Source organism: Notamacropus eugenii, chromosome 4 (genome assembly GCF_028372415.1).
Source record: "Notamacropus eugenii isolate mMacEug1 chromosome 4, mMacEug1.pri_v2, whole genome shotgun sequence".
NCBI lineage: Eukaryota > Metazoa > Chordata > Mammalia > Diprotodontia > Macropodidae > Notamacropus > Notamacropus eugenii.
The window spans coordinates 302,708,027-302,732,982 of NC_092875.1; the positions used below are offsets into that span (position 1 = coordinate 302,708,027).

Below are 24,956 nucleotides of genomic sequence, written 5' to 3' on the forward strand. Positions count from 1 at the left end.
TTTTGAACTGGTTGAAATGAATTCCTAAAAGAATTCAAATTTTTGAGGTAACTCAATTTTTTATTTAAATTGTATGTTTTTTAAAAAATTATGAACTTAATATTAACACCCAAGAAAGATCATTTCAACATATAAAATAAAACAGAAAAATTATATATGAAACCATGAATCTCTATTTGTGCAACCTGATTTTTTAAAGTATACGGTAAATTCAACATGCTACTTTCAAAGTTATTTGCCTTATCTATGTATGTTTCCTTCTGAATTTCCTTCTATTCTCCTCTGCATGTTCCTTAAGGTCTTCAATGACCTTTTCTTTTTTCTTTGCTTTGTTAACATTATCCCAAACTCTCCTCTCCCTTGACCAATCAACTCTACAGTTAAGAAAAAAGAAAAACAAGATCCTTGTAACTAAAAACTAAGTCAAGCAAAACAAACCCACATACTGGTGCGACCATATCTATTAAAACTATTGTCCCTGTCAAAAACTCAACAGAAAGAATAGAAAATATGGCTCTCTTAAAATGGAGAAAAATTTGTGTAAGTATTTTGTTGTTGTTGTTGAGTTGTTTCAGTCATGCCCAACTCTTTGTGACTCCATTTGGGATTTTCTTGGCAAAGATACTAGAGTGGTTTGCCATTTCCTTCTCCAGCTTATTTTACAGATAAGGAAACTGAGGCAAACAAGGTCAAGTGACTTGTCCAGGGACACACAGCTAGTAAGTATCTGAGGCCAGATTTAAACTCAGGTCTTCCTGACTCCAGGCCCAGCACTGTGCCATAGTCATCTTTAAAATGTGTGTATATGTACATATGTGTATAAATTTGTATATGTATCCAGGGACTTAGAAAACATGAACTGTACACTCATAAAGAAACAAAAGATTGGTGTTTATTCCACACCTAGTTTGCAATCTTCATCTCTTCCCCAGTCACATTTTCTGTTGACATTTAGATATTAGTCCTTTTCTGGGACTTGTGCATCTTTTGAAAGAATCCGATTAAAAATACCCATTAGTGGCTGCAACCAGCTCAGAAAGGAAGACCTGGTTTTTTCTGCTTATTGGAGTTTAAGGTCAGGTCCACCCCCACCCCACCCCCATACACACACACAGAACATTGAGGCAGTCTGAAAAAGCACAACAGTTCATCAGCATCAAGGCAAGCATTATAGTTCAAGCAGCTTGCTTATTGACTGAACTTCTTACTTCCTGAACTTCAGATGGCAATTTTCAGTGTGGCAGAGTGCTGAGTCATCGGGCAAGCTGCCCACTCAACCCTTTCATGCAAGACCTTAAATGAAGGCTTTCTAAAACGTGTGTGTTCTACAGGGCAGTGAGCTACATTTACTACGTAGGCAGCCTGAGTCACACTCAGTCTTCCTTTGCAGGAGACTCCCTGAAGAGGTTCCTGAAAATGGCCAAAAACAATATTTTTTTAAAAAGGGAAAAAATGATCTCACCTTGTCTCTACATAGCTTATTTGTCTCTACATAGTTTATTTGTTGCTTGAAGAAACTTGGCTGCTTTCCCTCTTTTGAACCATGTTCAGAAACTTTCCCATGATGTCCCCAAAACAACATATAGTTACAGAAGGGCAGCTGAAAGATGAGATTGATATTAATTTTCTTTTAGCTACATGTTCATTTCTTAAGCCTACAGAGTAGCAATATATGACATAGAGATCAGGCATATTCTAGTCCTGGGGCAGGGGTAGGGTCTGATATGGGGGGACTTTCAAATTAAACTACAGAACTCTAACGCTGGAGGGGGACTTAGATACAATCTAATCCAACCCCTCAGTTTTATAAATATAGAACCTGAGGTTAAGAGGGATTAAGAGAATTGCCCAACCAAGGTCACCCAGTTAGGCTAGTTAGTAGAAGAACTGGGATGAGAATTTAATTCTCTTAAAAAAAAAAAAGAATTTAGTTTTCTTTCCTGACTCCCAGTGAAGTGCTGGTTCCATTATACCACAATACTCTTTTCAAGCTTTGAAAGAAATTGGGTTAGGTTTAAAAAAAATAAGACAATTTGGTAAGAATGCTTTTTAATAAAAACCAGAACTTAGATAGTTAGTTCTGTGGCTTTTTGAACTGTATGTGATGACTAGAATCTAACGCCTCATTATTATATCATAGGGAAAGTTAGAAAAATGTTTCTAAATTAGTTTTTAAAAAATCAGTGTGACAGAAAATAATTAATCTAAAAAAGGGAAACTGATGGATACTTTAAAAAATTTTTAATTTTTTAATTAATTTATTTGTTTTCAGTTTCCAACAATCACTTCCATAAATTTTAAATTTTCTCCCTCTCCCTCCCTGAGACAGCATGCAATCCATACATATACATTTTTATTAACCACATTTTCACGTTAGTCATGATACATAAAAGAACTAAAATGAATGGAAGAAACTATGAGAAAACAAAACAAAGAATAACATAACAAAGGAGAAAATAATCTGTTTCTTTCTGCATTTCAACTCTATAGTTCTTTCTCTGGATGTGGATGGCATTTTGCATCAAGAGTCCTTTGGAAATGTTTCAGATCCTTACATTGCTGTGAAGGGCTAAGCCTATCAAAAACAGTCCTCAAACGCTGTGGCTCTTACTGTGTATAATGTTCTCCTGGTTCTGCTCATTTCACTCAGCATCAGTTCATGTAATTCTTTCCAGGTTTTTCTGAAGTCCATCTGTTCATTTCTTATAACACAATAGTATTCCATTACATTCATGTATCACAACTTGCTCAATCATTCCCCAATTGATGGGCATCCCTTCAATTTCCACTTGTTGGCCACCAATATTTTTGTACATGTGGGTCCTTTTCCCATTTTTATGATCTCTTTGGGATACAGTCCTAGAAGTGATAGTACTGGGTCAAAGGGTATGCACATTTTTATAACCTTTGGGGCATAGTTCCAAATTGCTCTGCAGAATGGTTGGATCAGTTCACAGCTCCACCAACAATGAATTAGTGTTCCAACTCTCTCATCTCTTTTCCAACATGTATCATTTTCCAGTTTTGTCACATTATCCAATCTGATAGGTGTGATATGATACCTTGGAGTTGTTTTGATTTGCATTCTGATTGATACTTTTTTTCCCTAATGTAACCACATTAAATACTTTTTTGTAATGAGGCCATTCTCCATGTGTAATATGGGGTTGTCATTATGTGGCTTAGCTGAGCCAGCAGAATTAACATCCCTAATCTCATCTCCCCTCACTCTTTTCTAAGAAAAATGTTATTTCTTGCCAGGAAGGGAAGCAGGAGGTTGGGGTCAGAAGCTTAGTCACTCTGCTTTCCTCAAAGAAAAGGGTTACCAGATTAGAGTTATATCTATCTGCTCCCTAGAATGTCCTTAGTCTAGGAAATATAGTTTTCAGCTTCAAGCTAAACTTATGATCACTGCTCATTAGTCGAGAAAGGAAGACTCACACTTTATAATCAAGGGTTGACTGCCTTCCCACCTAATACCAGTTCCACAATGAACACACATAGCAATTAACAACAGCAAAACCATTTATTCAAGTCAATAGCAAAACAGAAATCAGAGGAAGTGTGCGTAGGAGAATATATACCAGATGATACAGAGTAAGGAACTCTCCCATTAGAAGCAAGGCAACTCAGCTCAAGCAAAGGAGAGTTCTAGATCTCACCCAAAGGGAAACTCCTCAAAGTCTTAAGTGTGGAAAGCTGGAGTGATGGAGACTGCTAACTCTTCTCACACTGAATTCTTCCTAAAGTCCTGAAGTGGGGGTGGCATCGTCTGTCTTCTCTCTCAAAACTGGAAGTCAGTGCACCTGAAGCTACTGCTGAGCCCAAAGAGACTGCTGAAGAGACTCCGAGAGATTTGAAGTCCCCTGGAGATGGGGGGTTGGGGGGAGAGAAGGGAGGCTGAATAACAAGGAAGTCTCCTACTTTGCCCCACCCATTGCTCTCCACCAATAAGGGTATAGTATTGGGATTTTTTCTAGGGTTCCATGTAACTTCAAAATATTCCCTTTCTGTCTTTCATTTCTTTAAGCCTTCTATTTACACTACAATTATTTCTGAAAATACCTTTTTGTCACAGTGGACCTTCCCTTGTAACGGAGGGACACGGTGACTTCATTGGACAGAGTATACAACATTTCGTGCAATATTCAATACAGTGTATATTCAATACAATATTTCATAGTCTATCTCTCCAAAAAAGGAAAAGAAATTCATTTCCTCATCTCTTCCTGGGAACCACATTGTTCATTATAATTATGTATTGTTCAGTTCCATTTTAGTATAGTTTCCATTCCCAGTGTTGTAGTCACTGTCTTCTCCAGTAGATTGCTCTATCTTCCCCACTCTCTTCAATCTCTCCCTGTCTATTAGCTGTTTCCAGACTGTCTACAAATATGCCCATGTCTCCCGTATTCTCAAAAAAAAAAATAATAACCATCTCATTCCATCCATCCATCCATTCATCCCTATTAGCTATTGATCTCTGTTTTCTTCATTTTGTGGCTACAGTCCTAGAGAAGGCTGTCTGTAATCAATACTTCCATTTCCTTTCTTCACACCTTCTTACCTCTCGATAGTTTGACTTCTGATCAAAACTGCTCTCTTCAAAGTTACTTACTACCTGTTTATTGACAAATCTAATGGCCTCTTCTCAATCCCTAGCCTTCTATGAGGCAGCTAGGTGGTTTAGTGAATAGACTGCTGAACCTGGAGTTGAGAACACCTTAATTCAAATCTGACCTTAGATGCTTTCTAGCTGTGTGACCTCTGTCTGCCTCAGTTTCCTCAACTTTAAAATGAGGATCCTAATAGCACCTACCTCATAGGATTCTATGAGCATCAAATGAGATGATATTTATAAAATGCTTAGCACAGCACCTGCCATATAATAGGCACTTATAAATACTCATTGCTTTATTCCTTTTATGTAGTCTTAACACTGTCAGTCACCCTCTTTTCCTTGATAGTCTCTTCTTTCTAGGTTTTCATCACATTTCTCTCTTTGGTTCTTCTGTTTGACCACTCCTGTGAATCCTTTGATGGATCTTCATCCACATCCCACTCACTAACAGTGGGTATCCCCCAAGATTTTGTCCTAGATCCTCTTCCCCTTCAACACTATTTCTTTTGGGGATCTTGTCAGCTCCCATGGATTCAGCTATCATTTCTATGCAGATGATTTACAGATTTATAGTTATCCTTTCCACATCAAGGGGGTTAGGAGTCTCTGCAATCTGGAAAATCTGCATAAAATTGTTTAGCCCTCCCTTTAAGCCAGAGAAGAAATCTGAATTTTTTCTTTTTATTTTGTGGGGTGTTTACAGTACCCTATTGTAATATTTGGGTTGATGTTATACAATACTATACTGAGATTTTATGCATTTCTGAGTTTCTAAACTTTTTCTTCATCATTTGCTGGCTTTCATGTGTCATCTGTGGCTTCCACAAAACTCCCCGAAAATTCCCATTTAATTTCTTATGCCAACCCGCAATATATCAAAACCACGATGAGGAAAGCCACAGTGTAGAAGAGGTAACTGTACTTGTCCAGATCTAATAGTCTCTTTCGTTAACTCCAGTCTCACACTTTCAACTCCCTATTAGACATCTGTAACTAGACATCTTAAGCTCAACATATAATCCAAACATAGATTCAAAACAGAATTAAATCTCTTCCCCCATACTCTCTCCTCTTCCAAACTTCTCTGTTACTGTGAAGGGTACTACTATTGTCCAAGTCACCTAGATATCATACTCAACTACTCACTCTCTCTCACTTCCCCATATCCAGTCAGGTACCATGTCCTGTCTTTTCTACCTTCATAACATCTCTTGTAGATACCTCCTTCTCTGTACTAACATGGTGATCACCCTGGTGAAGGTCTTCTGCTTGGTTTACCTGCCTCAAATCTCTCCCCACTGCAGTCCATCCTTCATTCACCTCTCTAATTGATCTTCCTATAGCACAAATCTGACCATATCATCCCTCTTCCATTCAAAAAAAACTCCAGTAGTTCCCTGTTGTCTCTAGTATTAAGTATAAAATGCTCTATCTGCCTTAAAAAGTCCTTCATAACCTGCTACCTTTCTAGTCTCTTTTATAGAATAGGCAAGCCCTGCGTTTAGTTTTTAGTTTCCACAAACAGTATTGCTATGTATAGTTTGTTATGAATGGGACATTCACTTCCTATGTCCAACAGTTTTGCTCTCTGACTTAAAGGGTATAGATATTTTGATTACTTTTATTTCATGTAATTCATGTAATTCCAAATGGTTTCCCAGAATGGTTACACTAATTCACATTTCTGCTACCATTCTGTAGAACTAGTGGGTGGGCCTCTTCTCACACCCTTCCAACACTGATGATTTCTATGTTTCATTGTCTTTGCAGATTTCTTAGGTATCTCTAATGGGTGAGAAGGGGCAGTGATAACATGTCCATAATATTGACATAAGGTAATTTAGAAGAAATAGCACTAGCAATTTGGAGGGGAGGGTGTGAGGAACATAGAAGGTAGAACTTGATCTATCTTAAAGAAAACTAGAGATTCTTAGAGGACAAAGTAGGGGAAGAGTACTGGCCAGGAATGGGACAGCCGATACAAGGACCTGGAGAGACGAAATGTAGTGACACATAAGGGGAATAATAAGAAAGGCAGATTCACTGTGCCACTGATAATGTGAAGAGGACTAAGCAGTATGGAATAAGCATGGGAAAATAGTGTCGTGCCAAGCAAAAGAATTGTATATTGACACCTTGAGGTAATAGGGAACCACTGAAGTCTCTTGGGTAGGGGAGTGACCTTATCAGTCAGACATCCCCTTTAGGGCAATCACTTTTGCAGCTGTGAGTGGTGTGGAAAATGGATAGGAATGGGGCCATAACTGCAGCAGAGAGACTTCAAGGTCACGGAAAGCTATAGTTCAGGAGACATGTGATGAGGACTTGAACTGCGTGGGCAGAGAAAAGGGAATGGATATTAGCTGTGGCGGTGGTAAAATGAGAAGATTCTTTTAAGAGATGTTCATATTTGACCACTTTTATCTATTGGAGAATTATTCTCTGTTCTTTTGTTTTGAAGATCTTAATAATAAATTGCGGTGAAAGGATGTGAGCAACCATCTGTATCTTATGCGATATAAACTCCCTGAGAATAGGGACTGAGTTGTTTTTTTCTTCTTTTTTCTTCTTTCTATCTCCAGTGCCCAATACGGTGCCTGATATAGCAGGTGCTTTATAAATGCTCATTGGATTGAATTGAATTGAATTGATGCCTAATGAAAGTTTTTATTATCAGTGATATTACTCTGTATGCTACTTCTAAGCCATTTATTTTTTCAAGTCCTTTTAACATATGGAAATTTATTAGTTACAAAATTCTGGTCTTCAGAAAAGACCTTAGTGATTAGATAGGCCAGTAGTTTATAGCCCTTTTTGTGCCTTGAATCCCCCAGGTAAACCTATGGACTTCTTGGAATGTTTTTAAATGCATACAATGGAATACATAAGATAACAAAGGAAAACAATTATATTGAAATAAAGATGCATTTTTTTTCCTCTCTAAGTTCACAGACCCCATATTAAGTACCTTGGTATTGATCTAAGATCACATAGCTGATAAATGGAAGAAAGGCTGAGAGTCAAACTCAGTCTTGAAATATTAATGTAAGGTTAATGATGGGTGGAACAAAGAGTATCCTCCCTGACCATTAAAAGGTCTCAGATACTTTTGTTAATTTCTAATGAGGTACTAGGTCAGGAGGGGTTGTGCCCTCTGGCTCTGAAAAGTATATATACTCTGAGGTGAGGTTTTACTTTGGGGTTTATTTTTTGGAAGAAGGTTTGAGTGCCACATCAGATGCTGGGAAGCTGTTAAGGAGCCCCTTCCTCCCACCCTTTGAAAACCCAAAGGTTGGTGCTTCTCTCTCTGGAAATGATATATGTATTGTCTGTGGTCAAACAGTTAGAAGCCCTGTCTGTTGGTCTTTCTATTTGTAATTTCTGCTTGTAATTTCTGTTTGTATTTTCTCTTAAGTTCAGAGTGTTGATTTTCCCTGTGAACTAAGTGAATGATATATGTGCTTGATTAAAATAGATTGTTGACCGGCAAAAGTTACTTTCCTTTTACAAAAGTGGATCTAAGAACCTGTACAGGAGACCCTCCTGTGTATGTCGGGGTCCTTGCTTTTACAGGTCTTCTGACTCCAAGTCTGATACATGTATGTATACACTCACATAAGTATGGTAGAATTATGTAGTGAACTGAACTTAGAGATGGATTTTTATTTCAGTATCAATGACTGGAAGATCCATCTTTTTTTAAATGCAGAATTTCTTACACTATACTAGATCCTATCATGATCAGAGCCCTATCCAACACCCAAGTGAAGGAGGTGACCACACTTGCTACTTCCATTAATGATATATGTACCTAGAAACTCAGCACCTTAAGGGTGCTGTAAATTTTATAGATTTTGAAAATCCTAAAGAGGCACAATACTTTTTTTCCACCAAGAAAGTCTCTGATCTTAGTTGGGAAATGACAAACAAATGAAGCTGGCACTACAAGATCAAGCTACAAGTATCTTCAAGGAGCTTTGGAAAGTGCTCACTAAAGGGCTGGGCTTGGAGTCAGAAGGCTCTGGGTTTACATCCAGGGTCTGATGCTTACTACTTGGGTGACCATGAGCAAATCATTTGAATCTCACTTTCCTTGACCATCAAGTGGTGAAAAAACCTAAAGTACATACTTCACAGGATTATTGTGAGACTCAACTAAAATAAAGTGTTCTGAAATTTTAAAGCTATATAAATGTTGGTTATTACTATCACTATTCTGTCCTACCACAGGACATTCAGTGCACACACCCCAAGGAGGATATTAAATCTCCTTGAACATAACAGGCAGCCATAAATAAATACTGGGCAACAGTAATACAGGCTGAAAAAAGCATCCTGGAAACTGATTTAGTCATTTAAAAGAGGGCTTGCTAAAGGTAACAGTATACTTTCCCCAAAAAGTACCTTTGTGGCACAACATTAGTATTTGTAAAAATGCTACAGCTTGCTGCCCAGGGGCCTGTAAGGACAGAGCTGTGCACTAAACGGTGGGCAAAATGATGCCAGGCAAGAGACTCGAATCAGAAGTTAGTATTTCAAAGGCAGGGAAGCATTAGCCCTGTAGCTTCTAATCCTCTCAGATGGATACATGAGTAACTGCTAAATTTCAAAGTTCAAACTTCTTCCCTTTGCCTTTGTCTGGTAATGCTTTATGTTTTTTAATCAGAAAAGCAAAGGACATGGGGGGTGGGGGTGGGGAGGGAGTCAATTCTTTCCATTCTCTGCCAGATTCTGTGTTTTCTCTTTCCCCTGCTACCCCAAGCATCAAGGCAAACCTCCTTCAGAGTTAAAGGAGACTAGCAGTCCTCTTGGCTCCAGCGGATGCCACTCCTTAATTGGCTGGAGGACCACTTTTAAAGCAAGACTAAGGCACTCCACTCCCCTAGAGACCAAGCCAACTGCCTCTCTTCTGACAGGGCCTTGTTATAACCTAAAGCATATGCCTGCTTCCATGCACAAGTAATTCCAGAGTCAAATGCACACAAAAAAAGGGTTAAACACATTCCTCCGAAATATGACAAGGGAGGTTTCCTGGGGTCCTGAAGGTGCAGAATTACAACTTGCCAGATATAATCACTGCCACTGATTCCACAGCCTCTGATCAGGTCTTTAGTGACAGCAATGTTTAAATGCAATTTTTAAAAAGGCTTTTTTTTTTTTTTTTGGTAAACTGTGTTAGCACAGAGTTGGGCACACAGAAGGCACTTGGAAGATATCTGCTTGATTTTAATAGATGTTATCAACACTCTCTTTTCTCCTTCCCTTCTCCTGTCTAGGGTTTTCCTAACCCCTGCCTAGCCACACATTTAGGCAAATCAGTAAAGGACACACTCATCTGCTATAGTAATGTCCAGATTATCCTGTCCCTCTGGAGGATGTGTCCATATCTTGTTATTCATGTGGAACCTGTCCATAGTCTACTGGACTCAGTCTTAAGAAGAATTTACCTTGCCAGGTTTTATTCAGTCCCATGAAGTCACTATTCAGTGGAAATAAAAGCATACTTTTTATATGGGGTTAAGATCTTGGAGCTCATTCTACTTTAACCTCCTCATTTTACATTTGAGGAAAGTGAGAAGCAGACTAGTGATGCCCAAGGTCACCCAGTAATTCTACACACAAGTCAGGATGTGAATTCAAGTCCTCTTCACTCAAAATCTACTGACTGTTTTAACACACTTCAGTGACTCAGGAAATTTAAACCTAGAGGTTAAATTACTTGCCCCAGATCACCAAGCTGATCCATGCCAGAATTTAAACTCAAGTCTTTAAACTGCCCTTTCTACACAGATCATGGGGGATTAGGAGGGGGGAGGGAGGAGAGGAAATGTTGAGGGAGGGCATAGAACAATAGCTGGGAGTATTAGGACAGGGAAAAGAGAGATCTTTCACCTGACCAATAAAATGGGAAGTGGGGAAGTACAGGCTTCTCCAGTTGGCATGTTATACAACACATGTACATTGAAATACAGATGTTCTTTCTTTTTTTTTATTTAATCACAACACATCAGTACAACGGAGATCAAACCCAATCCAATGGAGGCCACTTAAAAATATACCTTTGAAAGAAATAAACCTGTTTAAAATGCTACTTTCACAGATGGAACCAAATTAAACAAACCATAACAAGAATGCAGAAAAGCCCTTAACGTCTTCAGTAATAAAATTCCTGTGCACCAGAAAGTGACAGATAATAGTTTTCCAGGTGAAAGAATACATGGGGAGGGGAGATTAAACATTCAATGTTTCCACAAGACTACTTGAATGAATGACCTCTAGCACACCAGGATGATTATCCACTGCAATGTTTCAAATGAATTTGAAGTTCTTAAGAATGAGGATATTCATAATAATGGCCAGAGTGTGATAAATTCAGGTTGTATTCTATAACTTTAGCCTCCCAGCTACCTTTTCTTCTCTCTCCACCCCTCCCAATAGCTTACACCAAGACCCATCAAATCCTGACCTGTCACACTTCTGCTAGGGCAGGAGTGATTATTCCCTAGGTGAAAGTTGTCAATCACACCACACACCTAACAACAATTTAGTAAAGGACTCAAATTAAGAACTCACAAAATTCACCCACTTGCTACAGGACAGCTCATTCTTTTCTTGTATGAAGCTGATTGTTCTGATTTGTCAACGCTTTGTTCAAAAATATAAAAATCAAAATATAGATTATTACCGCCCCCAAAAAAAGTGGTAATATCTTAAAGAACATCTTAATCTGTCAAAATATTCACAAGCAGAATTTATGTTAATGTTGAGCATAGTGGTTTGGAAAAAAAATCTAAAAAGTTGTAGCTAAACAAGAAAAACATAACAAAATACTAAATTAAAAGTTTCAAAGTTTTCAGGCAAAAGTGGAATCATTTAGAAACAATGATACATGTTTACAAAGTGGATTAGACACTTAGTACAAACCTATCACAGGATGTTGGTTTATACCCACCACTGCAATTTAACATTTTGGACAAGTTTAGCAACTAATTTAAAAAAAAAACTAATACAAAATGTAAAAACCAAAAGGAGAGAGAAAAGAAAACCAACCAATTTTTACAGTTCTTAAACAAATTTTATCTAAAAATGTACCTTTTTACTTATGATTTAAAGGTGAAGCTGGCAACAATCCAGCTCAGCTGGATTTTTAAGCTTTCCCCCATCCCTCCCTAAAGCTTTAGTTCTTTAAAAAGCTCCAATCTCAGTCCCCCAGGGTCTATAAGGCTTGCCAAGGTTTGTTGCCTGTGTTGGTGTCGAAGGGCTCAGTGAATTCGGGGACAATAAATGGAAAGAACCAAAGGAGAAGGGGAACGCAGATAGGGATGCCATGGAAGAGAGCAGAGGAGGAGAGAGTTTGGAAGAGGCAGTAACCACAGGGAGCACAGGTCCAAGGCTGCCATTAGGGGGCACTCTCAAGGAAGTGGTGTCAGCCTGGGCTGCTGTCATTCTCCCCTGGTGGTGTGGTTCTGTAGAAGATGCCGTAGTGCTGCTGCTATTGCTGTGACCATTCTGGGGCGGCGGCGGTGGCAGCAGCAAGGGATGAGAGATGTGAGGGGGATGTCCAAAGGCACTGCCCCAGGGAATATGTCCAATGCCTGTGTGTGCACTATTGGCAGCTTCCCGCTGAGAGGCATAATTGTTGAGATGAGAGACAAGTCGAACCCGGAGAGGATCAGACGTGTCTAGCCCTTCAATGATACTAAGGTAACGGGCAACTTCAGCCAGGCATTCTCTAAATCCTAAACTCCGGTAATCCATGGCAAGAGCATGAGCATCAAAATAGCCTGAGAAAAAAGGAACAAAAGAAAAACCTCAGGTCACTGCTATAAATATGCTGCTACATCTTAATCACACTCCTTCCTGACAAATGCAGAAAGCATAAACGATATGCACAGGTTCTACTGGAAAACCAAGTAAATATTTTCCACATTTCTTCACATACATCAGAATGTCTAAGGTCAAACAAAAATATTTCATTTTGAATTAATAGTATATGCTTGCTAATGGCTTATGTTCAAAGTCCACTTACCAGTGATACCAAGCAGAAAGTGGAATTATACACTACTAGCTGATGGCACTGTTCATTCGTTTTAATGCTTTCCTTCAATGCCAGAAAAATGCATCCAGCAAAGAGAACTCACAGCACAGTGCAATTCACCAAACACACAGTTGAAGAATGTTATCTATCATCATAGGGCTTTTACAGGCATTTAGTGCTCATTCAAGTACTTCTAGTTTACATATGTATAGACAGTTATTTTATTTTTCCATTAGACTGTCCTTTCTGTGACAAGATTTTTTTCTTCAAAGAAATGACAGCCTGGTTTGTTTGCTTTTTTAAAACCTCCTGGATGTGTAGATAAGGAGAAACACCACTTACTTTAAGGGGAAAAACACATTTCTCCCCCCAAATTACTATGGATTAAGGAGAGCTACTTCATTTGAATCAATGCTGTCACAGCTCTGGAGAGCCTCAGACAGCAGTCATTTTCCAAAAGAAGGCTCTATTTATATTCTGCATTGGTATAATTTGCTGTCACTATAAAATGGTAGATATACTACATAAAGCCTCAAGAAAATGTGAAAATTGTACTGATACACAAACTGCATACACATATTTATACCGAGCCATTAATTTTCTCCCTAACCCCAAAGTCAGTGGTGAATATAAGATAACAAGTTGCATAGGATACAATTGAGCAGTGCCAAGGCTCCTTAAAGAAAACTCTCTTCCCTCAACTTCCACCCAAGATATTAATGGGCTTTACCTTTTCCCCCCGCTGAATGCAACATTTTGAGATGATCCACAGTCATCTGCAGAATTTCTGCTTTTTCTAATTTAGCTGATCCCTATGAAGAAGGGGAAAAGTTAAATTTAGTAGGATAACTTCAAAGTAAGTTAGGAGTATTCAGTTCTGAAGCAACAAAGCACTTTTCCTACACCCTAAAGGTTAAAATGAGTTCATGAAAGTCACAAGGCACCGCACTGCTCATTCCTCTCACTCCATGCCTTACCTGCTTTTCAAAAGCACTGGGTACCAATCTTCTCAGCTCCGACAAACTGTTATTGATTCGATCCCGCCGGCGTTTCTCAATGATCTAACAGGAAGCGTACAAAACAAAAGAATTTCCATTAGTATCATAAATTCCGACGGGAGAGACAGACAGACAGAGACAGACAGACAGAGAGATAATATGATTATAATGGAGACTCACTCCTCGGCGACGTTTCCTAGCAAGTATCTGAGAAGACGTAGATGGAGACATGGAACCTGGAGCCGAACTCAAGTTTCTGAAATAAACAAGGAATCACCATTAAGTTAGCACAGGGCAAGGCACAGAGGTAGCAGGAGGAAGGGATTTACCGCCGCCGCCGGAGCCCGGGAGCCCGCAGCAGCAGCTTGCAAAGTTAGGGGGTTAAATTCGGACTGTGGCTGCCACTACACAGTGCCAGTATGCCCTGGTCCTGAGAGGGCGTCCCCTGTTCTTAGCCCGGCACGGGGACCGGGCACCCAGAGGCCACCCGGTGTCTCTTCTTGGGCAGGTCCGCAGCGCCGTCAGCAGAACCAGAGTCACTCTCTCCCAAGAGCTGGCAGGGACTCCGGAGGTCATCCCTGACCAGCGACTGTCCAGCCCTGCTTGAAGACCTCCCGCAGTGAGGCCCCTGGTCCCCGGGGGCCGTGCCAAGCCGGGCAGGTCCTTCGGCCTCGGGGCGGGAGCCTCACCCATTTTCGTCGGCGCTCTCCTTCTCCACTTCGATGGTCTCGTCCAGCTCGCTGTCGGAGGAGCTGGAGTCGGGGTGCACGCGCTTCATGCTGGCGCTCGCAGCGGGCACCAGCGGCGGCACGCTCGGGAGGGCAGGCGGGCGGGCAGGGAGGAGTTAACCCCGGCGGCGGCGCCTCGGTGCGCTCGGCGGCTCGGGCTGCGCACACACACACACTGATCCCCCCTCGCCGTGGCCCTCTGGTTAAAACTCAACCATCCCTTTCCCACGCTGCGCCCCTTCCCAGGGCCCAGGGGAGGGCGGGGGAGGAGCTGGGGGGGCTCCCCAGCGACTTTCTCCGCCTATAAATCCAATCCTGCTTCTCAACCCACTGATTGACAGCCGCTCAGGTGGCCGAGAACGGGGGGAGGAGACGCGGGGCCCCGCCCCTACCTCCACCCGGCCCGCCCCGCCCCCGCCTGGCGGCTGAGCGCCGGCCGCGGATGGGGGTTTGGGGGCCAGGACACCGGCTCGCCGGCGGCCCGGGCCCGCCCCGCCCCTCCTCGCGCGCTCCGATTGGTCTGGCCGCGCGCCAGGGCCAAGCCCGCAGCGCCACCGGAGAGCCGCACGCGCCGCGGGCCGTGGGAAAGTGCCTGGGTCCAAGGCCGCCAGCCAATCGCGGTCCGCCAGGGGCGGCGGCGGCGGCCGCTTTGGCGGCGGCGCTGGGCGTCGGGATGAATGGAGGAGGGGGCGGGGGGGGCCGCGCGCGGGCGTTGGGGGCGGGGGGAGGTCGCGAGGAGCCGGCCGCGGGCGGGGGGACGGGAGCGGGCGGCGGCTCCCCCGTGTGAACCTGAAATCTGAGCCTCCCCAGCCGAGCGGCGGCGGCAGCGGCGGAGGCCGAGCGGGCGCCGGGCGGGCACGAAACCCAGCCGGCTCAGCGCCGCCAGTAAATCACCGCTGCCCCGCGAGCGAGCGCCGGCGGCCCCGGCGGCGGCGACTGGGGCCACCCGCTGCCCGCGAGCGGGAGGAGGGGAGGCCTGCGGCGGGCCTGCACCGGCCGCCGCCCGGAAGGCCAGCGCGGCGTGCACCTGGCCCAGGGCACCGCGCCCGGCCGCCTCGCCCCGTGGCATCCCTGGCCCGGGGACGTGAGACAGGGTGAGAGGGGGCGGGGTAGCTCTTTGCAGACCCCGGTCACCCTCGTCGCTTGCTTTGCCGGATTCCCAGACTCCAAAACTTCTGTGAATTTAATTCCCGGGGAAATGGGGCGTCTGTTTGCTCCGCATGGACTTGAGAAAGGCCCCCTGGGAGGCTCAGCTTGGGTTTGGTTTCTTTCCCAGTCGGTGGAGACGGAGCTCGGTGTCGGTGCCGCCGAGGTGCACGTCCCTGGCGGACGCTCCCCACCCCACCCAGGTCCCAGCCTCGATTACCTCAATCTCTCGTGGGTCGCAGTTAACACTACTTGCCCGAATAGAGGCGTAGACCCCCGTGAAAGATAAATCTCAGCCCGGTGTAGACCTGCTCCTGTCCTTTTTGCAGCCGGAGGTGTTTCCCTGGAACGGGGCGGATATCCCACTGGCCGGCCTTGTGATGAGACCCCTTGTCGACTCCAAATCCGTCTGTACCTTACGTTAAATGCCTGCATTTCCCTCTGCCCCCTTGGCACCTCAGTTTTCTTTTCCTTTTTAAATGAAGTGGTGGGACTAAATCTGAAGATCCTAACCTGGGGGACCATATAGATTTTTAAGGAAATAAATGAACTTGGATGGGAAAAAAAATTTACACCCCTATGTTCCCAAACCTTTAACTGGAATTTAGCATTTTCTTAAAAATCTTATTCTGAAAAGTGCCTCATGAAGCGTCACCAGAATAAGCAAGGGGTCCGTAACACACATAGAAAGGGCTAAGAACCCCTGCAGGAGGTGATCTTGGGTTCTCTCCAGTTCTAAACTCCTCTCAACTTTAGCAGTGGACCTTCTAGATGCGCTTCATGTTCTCCTGGGAAGCATTGCTGACCTGAAGGGAACCTCTTAAATGCTCTTGATAACCCTGAGGAATCCTCGACTTTCACCCATCTGGGTGTTCCCTACCCTAGAGCGGATCGCAGCCCCTGCAAACCTTTGGCCCCCGTAGTACCCTTTGCATTCTCTCCTTTAGCCTGTTTCTAGAGAATCCAGCCAAGCTGCTGGGCCTGCCTCTGGTTTGGTTAATGCCTTCAGGGGAGCTGACTGCTCTGCAGTAGAGAGAAGAAAACCTGAGTTCCTAGTCCTGCCTCAGGCGCATGCAAGTTGTTTAACCCTTCTCAGCCTCAGTCTCCTGATTTGTAAAACGGGGATAATAACAGTACCTAGAGAATCAAATGAGATAAGGCATGTTACTTTGTAAACCTTAAAATGCTACTGTTATAATGAAGTAACCATAGAACTGTCCTATCAAATAGGATATGTGTAAGGCCCTTAGCCCAGTGTGTGACTGTTTGTTTTTCATTCTCATGGCCCCATTTGGGGCTTTCTTGAACAAAGGAGGTTAAGTAATTTCCCCAGGGTCACAAAGTGTCTGAGGGCAGATTTGAACTCTTGAAGAGGAGTCTTGAGTTTTTCCTACTCCAGGACTGGAGCTCTTTTATTAGCTGCCTGGCACAGAGTAAGTGCTTAACATATGCTCTTTTCTGTCTTCCTATTTGATATTTATTCCTCCTATTTGATTGGCCTGTCTCCTTTTCTCTTCCCACACGTTCATGATGATGATTTTTTTAAACCACTTCTCTAAGGCAAATGATACTGAGTCATGTGTTGCAATCAATCAACTTAGTTCCATATTGGATCTTTCCTTTGCCACTTGGATTTCCTGAAATTGTGGTTCTTCTGCGAATCCAGAGTCCTCTGATTTACAGCACTGCCAAGAAATAACTGGTGCTAAAGAAATGGGTGAGAAAATACTGAAACCACTGACTAATTTTGCAGGTGGAATCCAGTGGACTCTCCACTTCTATGTCAACTGGCCCTTCATTACTCCTTTATAGCAGCAGTGTCAAACTTACTGTAATAGGACCAATAAATCCACATAACTATACATAAGGATTCTACAGACCATGTATTGACTTAGAAAAACACATTAATATCCATGTTCTATTGTATTTTTATTTGTTTAATGTTTCTCAATGACATTTTAAGCTGGTTTAAGTCACACAGAACATTGTGGGCTGCATGCACATAGCCTGTTGGACACTTCTGCTGTGTGGCCCCTTTCCAAGATATGTGTGTGTGTGTCTGTGTATGTATATACACAGACACACACACACACACATATATATATATATATATATATATATATATATAATGTGTCTGTTATAGAGAATCTTTGGGAATTTCATCTTTTTTTTTAATGTAAAGGTATTCTGGTGCTAGAGGACACAAAGTACAGCTGACACTTTTGAACTTTCCCAGTGCTTAGTATAAGCCATTGGCAGATGGTCTAGATAATTTAGATCCAATAATTGCCTGGATAATACAAGTTCTTAAAAAAATTATATTATAGACAGTGGTTGGTTTGTTAGTAACTTGGTTTATATAATATAGCTTTGTCTCTTAAGACATAATTCATAAAAGCTATAAACTAGTAAGTTCTGTTGCAGAGTGCAAAGAGCACTGAATTTGGGGTCAGAAGGCCCGGGTTTGAATCCTTGATGTCATTTACTATTGTTACCCTAAGTTAAGTCCCTGGCTTTTCTGAGTGAAATATAAAATGTAGTTAGAATAGATATTTGATGACTCCCTTCTCTATATTTAAATGCTGATGGTTTTCTAAAGATGGATTTCCTCTTGTAATCAATAATATAGTAAATGTTTATCCATATAGAAGACAAATCTTTAAAAAAGATAACTAAGTATTGTTTACTATATTTCAGTACTTCTGTCCTAAGAGGAGCACATTTTAAAAGCTGATAAAACATTTTTCCATTAAATATGTTCTTGAGTTGTGTCTGACTCATCATGACCCCATTTGGGGTTTTCTTGGCAGAAGTACTAGAAGGGTTTGTCATTTTCTTCTCCAGATCACTTTACAGATGAGAATATAGGGTTAAGTGACTTGTCCACTGTCACACAACTAATAAATGTCAGAGACCAGATTTGAACTCTGGAAGAGGAGTCTTCCTGACTCAAGGCCTAGCACTCTATTCGTTGCATCACCTAGGTGCCCCTTGCTAAAATATAGTAGTATTATTCTATTACAGTACTTGAAAGTTCCCAAGTTAAATATTACAACTCTTGACCTTTCAGAGTAAATGTGCTTGTAGACAATGTGTCTTGTAGTTAGAAAGATTGGCACATAGTAGATGTAGCCACAGGAGTTGCAACCTCAGGTGGCAGTCTCAAGTGAAGTCACAGGCTATCTCTATCAGGTGAAGGAAGTTTCCATACCAGGGATTCTACATCAGTGGTGTCAAACTAAAATAGAAATGGATCTTTACTAATTCATATTGACTTAAAAATATACAAATCAATGTTATATGTTTTATTTTTTAAAATTTTGTTCAGTGAAGCCTACAAGCCAAGTTTGATAACCACACCAATAAAATAACAAGTTTTAGGCAAAAAAAAATCAATATTATTTCAATGTACAAATGTTTAGATTCATTCTGAGATGTAATAGATTTAAGTTCAACTGGACAATTGCCAAATTCAGTTTCATTCTGTGGTATGAAGCAAGCATCTGGGAAATGCCATTGCTTCAAAATCCTTAATTTTGACCACATTTTTGTGTAGAGGGGAATTATCCTGATCAATTGATTTTTCCTTCTAGTCCAGCTGATGTTAACACAGAGAGTAAAGTGTTAAGGTTTTAAAGGAAATGTAAGGTTTTTACTCTTCTAGTCCTTCAATAAGTGTGACTCAGTCTCCAGTCAAGCTTGGGTAAATTAAAATAGCAGCTTCCCCTTGACTAGCTGATGATTGACGCCCCTCCCCGCCAAGGCAGCCTTTTAAAAGCTAACTTGCTGTCTCTAGAAAAGGTGGAGAGGGAAGACTTTGTGGAGTGGGACTTGTGGTCTAGAAGCCAGCTAAGCATATGGATGAACCTGGTTCTTGAGAAGTACTGAGTTTTTAACCTTTCTCCTTGTATCTCTTCTAGAAGTGGAGAAATAGAAGGATTTCTTTCTCTTCCTCCCCTGCATCTGTCATAGTGTCTTTGTAGCATCTCAACTGGATCTCTAGGTGATTACGCCCTATACTGCCAGAGGTCTGTCTCCACAAAGCTCTTCTGCCTCAGCTCTGTCTCCAGAATGGGCAAGCTAGCTTTTTAAAGCCCATCCAGAGCATGGTCCGTCTTTTACCTGCCAGTGATGAGCTGGCCTACTAGTTACATAAATCTTGATTTCTTTGGTCTTATAAAGTTACAACAGTTTAAATTCTTCTTTATACTTGATTTAAAACCTTAAAACTTTGTTGTCTTTGTTATCTGCCCTAACTTTTTGTGATTATATCAGCTGGAAGGAGGGAAGAAGAAAGTATGAATTAATCAGGGTTTCTGATCAAATTTCAACTACCCACTACATTTCAAATTTAATTCATTATTTCTTCTTATAATGTTAATACTCCCATCCATACAAATAAATGTATATACAACAAAAAGATAAAACTTCCTTAGGGCCTTTGCCACACTGAAGACTTCCCACAATTAATTAACTAATTAATTAATTGGTGCTGGACTTTGGGTCAAAGATACCTAATTTTTAATTACTCCAGATATTTAATAGCTGCATGGATCTGGGAAAGCTATTTAACCTATTTAAGACAGGTAGGTGCTGCAGTGAATAAATAGAGTGCTAAGTTCAAATCTCACAGATAGTTAGGAATTATATGACCCTGGGCAAGATACAAAACCCTCTTCAGTTTCCTCTTCTGTAAAATGGAGATAATAGTCTCTTCCTTGAAAGGTTGTTACAGACAATGAAATAAGACTAATATAGGTAAAGCCTTTTGCAAACCTTAAGTGTTTACATAAATGCTAACTTATTTAATCTTTCAGCCTCTGTTTCTTATGAGGGAAAAGGAAAATAATACCTGTAGTGCCTCATGGCATTGGTGTGAGAATCAAAGGAATTAATGTATGTAAACTCCTCTCAAGCTTTAAAGCCTATGTATATGCCATTACTATCTTTCTGTGTTAAAAATCTGAAAGGTAAATGACAATGATTCCTCAGCATCCTTGTATCACATCATGCCTTTGACAGCATTGATTTGCCAGATAGAAACCATTCCAAGTAGTTCAGGTCCTTTGCTAAAGTTGTTTTGCTATGCTATGCCCTTGATAACAGTTCAGATTAAATAGCCTTTACAAATGGTAGGCAAGAGAGTGGCTGATGTACCAAGGAAGATACCTACATTAAGAAAGGAAAGAGCTGCTGACTTATAGTTGGAGAACTTGGACAAATCACAATCTTTCAACCTCAGTTAGTTGGGACTCTATAAAAGGGTGATTATAAGCAGCATTGCACAGGATCTTTTTAGGTATAATCAGCTAATGTTTGGAATACTCTGGATGAATATAAAGGGCCATTAGAGGGGTTAGTGAAAGCTATGAATAAATGAGTTCTATGCCTCATTTTACCCATATGTTAATTCCTCATGGTATATTGCATGTCTCATAAAGTTGAAAAGAATAAATAATTAGAAATAACTTTAGATTAAAGGCATCATGTTGAGTACTATTAGAAAGCAACCTTTAAATGTATTTATGAAATATGAGATCACCTATTAATTTGTAACTTGTTAACAGCAAACCATTTTAAGCAGAACTAAAGATAAGCCCACTTTTTAATGTAGGCTTTTGAATTTGTTTATGTATAACATTCTTCTGACCATTCTGCTGGAATAGATTATAAATTGATGGATTCAGTGGGTGGCTCTTTTAGTGTGAGAACAATCTCAGTGGGAATCCATAAACAGCTGCTTAAAGATGTCATATTTGAACTTGGACCTGGCGCCTGTTTTTCTCTGTTTCTTCTTTATCACTGCTAACTAGAGGATGTTCTCACATAACTGGTCTGCCTTTTGTCTCATCATGTACCACAAAGATTCACTTTAATCACCCTCTGCCTCAGTATCCTCATCTGTAAATTTAAGGCATTGAATTCTATGATCTCTAAAGGTCTTCATAACTAATATTTTCTCATGAAATGAGGGCATTTTCACTATCAAACACTGAAGTCACCCACAACATTATCTTTCCAGCTTCATCACATACCAACCCCCTTCACTATTGTATTCCAACTACATCATTGTCCTTGATATTCCCTAGTCATATGTCTTTATGTACACTTGCCATTCTCAAAGTGTAGTCCACAGACCCCCCTACAGGACCCAGTCTGCAAGGTCAAAACTATTTTCATATTAATACTAAAATATTATTTGCCTATTAAAATACTCCCCCCTTTTCCAACTACTTATCTGTGTTAGGTTAGATTTTCTTAATATACTTCAAACAAAATAATGTGTTTCAACATAATGAATGAAGAAGCAGAGATGAGACTATAGATGTCATCTGTTAAACCAAACTTTAAAGAGATTTGCAAAAGTATGTAAAACTATGTCACTCTTCTCACTAAATTGTGTTTTTTCGGGGGAGGAATACTTATTTTTCATAAAAATATTTTAAACATGTAATAAGATTATTGTTATTTTAAAATTAAGTCAACATTTTAACATTTTTGTCAGTTTTAAATTCTAATACAATGAATGTTGATTGATATAACTCACATAAACAAATGCTCTTTGGGGTCTTTGATAATTTTTAAGAGTATAAAGAGATGCTGAGACCAAAAAGTTTAAGAACTGCCCGTGTGAACCATCCCCCATTCCTGGAGAGGTTTACATGACAAAACAGGCACATCTTCAATTGTTGAAATCTTTGTCTTCCTTCAAACCCCAGTCCGGGTACCGATTCCTCTGTGAGGTTTTTTTCTAATTCTCTGCTATAAGTGACTCTCCTATGGAGAGAGTGCTGCATAGAAACAAATGGCCTTATACATACCCAGGAAAATAGAAAGAACTGCAGCCTTACATTGAGTAATATTCATATCTTGAAGCCTTTGGAGGTATTGCCATTCAAGGATTTTAAAATCCTGCTGAATTTTCACAACTTAAGGCACAAATGGGGATATTTGTGTTTACCATGAAAGGAAAACTGGATGAAATTAAATATAGGACCTGATCTAGCCTCTGGCTTTGAGGTTCTGCTCTACTACCATCTTCATGATCCCTTCTTCTCTTCCTTCTTCCCCTATTTTCTAAGTCTAGCCCTGGGAACAGTAATCAAATCACTCCTGCCATCCAATGTTTCATGTTCATATCTCATTCAGCCATCTACTCAGGCCTTCTGGCCACTTACTTCTCATGGCTACCCTTCTTCCCACCTGGACCTGCATCCTTCTCCGTACTACCTCAGTCCCCTCTACCCCAGTCATTGACATCAGCTTCATCTTTGGAAATCACCCCCACCTCACCCCTAACCCTATGTCACCCCACCCCCAGGGTCCAACCCAGTTGGTTAGTGACTAATAGTACAAATAACCTCCTTAGTCCACCATATCTACCATCTGGCCCTAGACACCAGAACATGCTTCACTTTCACATCCTATCTAGCCATCTAGCCATCTCACCATCTGCCAGCCAATGAACCCTCCCTGACCATGGCACCAATACACCCTCTTTCACCTCTTGCTCTGGACACAATAATCAAATCAATAGTGCCTTACTTCTGAAAAGGTTATATCATACATGTGAACTCGCCCTCAACTGTGACTACCCAGACCAAAGCTCCCTTCTCTGGTTTCCTACCTCCCATATGTGTTGTCTTCCCCTATTATAATGTAAGCTACTCAAAAGCAGAGGTTATCTCTCTTTTTAAAATATTTTTATCCTCAGAGTTCAGCACATTATTATTTGGCAAATAGCAAGCACTTAATTTTTTTTCTTTCATTTATTCCTGCAAAGAACATGTCTACCAATGGCCCTATAATTCCACTCACTAAAACTGTAACTTCCCACACCAGCACACTCTTCCATAGCAGTCACTCCCCTGCATGTTTCATCTTCCTCTTTTAAAATGTAAGCTCCTTTAGGGCAGAGACTGTCTTGATTTTTTTATGCTGTTTTCCTAGGCTATCATCTCTATTACTTCACAACCCTTTTATGTCCAAATGCCTGCCACCAAGCACCATTTCTCTAGAGATGGGCTCAACCTGTGCCATTCAGATACACAGCTCTAGGCTAAATCTGAACTACAGCTTCATTTATCCCCTCCTCCTTCAAATCTGGTGCTAAATACGTTTGAGTTATAGAATTACAAGAGCCCAAACCCAGAAAAAACAAATGCTGTAAACACCCTCAAGCACCACTATGAAGACATAACAGAAAAAACACAGGTCCTCCCCTTCTTCTACCAGCCTTTCTACCTACATTCATAGCAGTTTTCTTGTTGCTAGAGCAGATACAGGCTAGTCTGATCATCTGTACACCAGTCCCACTACCATTCTGTGGCTCCCTTCAATTACCATGGCAGAAGTACTCCATTAAATTAGTTTTTATTCTATCCACCTGCTCACTGTGACCCTGGCACTCCAGAATTTTCATGGGTGAATCTCCTCATGGAGTTATATCTCACCTGTGCCCACTTTCATACCCTGAAAGGTTCCATTGTCTCTACTGTGACACACAAGTCTCCTCTTCCAAAAAAGTGATACACGGAATTAAAAAAACTGGAGTAAATAATAATTTGCTTTGTCTCTAGACCTTTGTGACAATCCTAAAGATAATTAGCAGAACTCTGAGGAGTCTCTAAAGAGTTTGGGGAATCACTGCTATTCAGAGCTTGTCAGAGTCAGAAACTTAGTTGTTTGGTAGTTCTTTAACATCAAAGTCAGTTTTTCCAGGTTTCCCAAACTAGTCATTTTGACTAATGACTAAATTGAAAATACTGAAAAAAGTCTTGAAATTGCAAAACTCTTGTTACTAAGCAATAAAATGATAAATGCACATGCATTTGTTGATCTAGTTCACCATTCCACCAACACATTAGAGTGCTGACATTTTCATAAGACTTCACTTTGCAGGCATTTCACGATCTGGCTGTAAATGAATTCTTCCCCTCCTGGAATCTGGTATATATGATCCTAGAAGTATTAAAAACAAATCTGAAAATAATTTTTAATTCTTAGCAGGAAAGAACAAGATGAAATAAAGTATTTGGGGGGTGGTTCATATTTCATGGCATTTATGGAATATTGAAGTGCCTTTTTATTTTCACAAGTAGGAATTTGTATGAAAAAATTATTGGCCTTTTCTTTTTTCTTAAACATTTAAAAACCTAAACTGTATATTTTCTAGATCAGTAATTAAAAGAGGAACAAGAAATCAGGCATTTTAACCTAACAGTTTTTAACACATGAGTTTATCCCAATGACAACAGATACCATTAGGTTTCAAAACTGCAATTTTCTCAGTAATATTTTTCATAAAGAGGAATAACGGAGTAACATATACAGTCAGGAAGACCGGGGTTCAATTTTAACTTCTCCAATTTATGCTGTGTATAGCTTGTTTATACGTAGTTGTTTACATGTCATCTTCCTCATTA

The 24,956-nt window shown here is 40.8% G+C and overlaps 1 protein-coding gene across 1 annotated transcript; it reads right to left on the bottom strand.

Annotated features, from left to right (window-relative positions):
* Positions 1-10,594: 10,594 nt before the first annotated feature.
* On the bottom strand, positions 10,595-14,674 carry HEY1 (hes related family bHLH transcription factor with YRPW motif 1). The gene is made up of 5 exons (XM_072604947.1): positions 14,347-14,674; positions 13,838-13,913; positions 13,637-13,720; positions 13,390-13,471; positions 10,595-12,405 (listed from the first exon to the last, which is right to left on the bottom strand). The coding sequence occupies exons 1-5, from the start codon at positions 14,433-14,435 to the stop codon at positions 11,807-11,809; spliced, it is 930 nt and encodes a 309-aa protein (XP_072461048.1). The 5' UTR covers positions 14,436-14,674; the 3' UTR covers positions 10,595-11,806.
* Between the last annotated feature and the right edge of the window lie 10,282 nt (positions 14,675-24,956).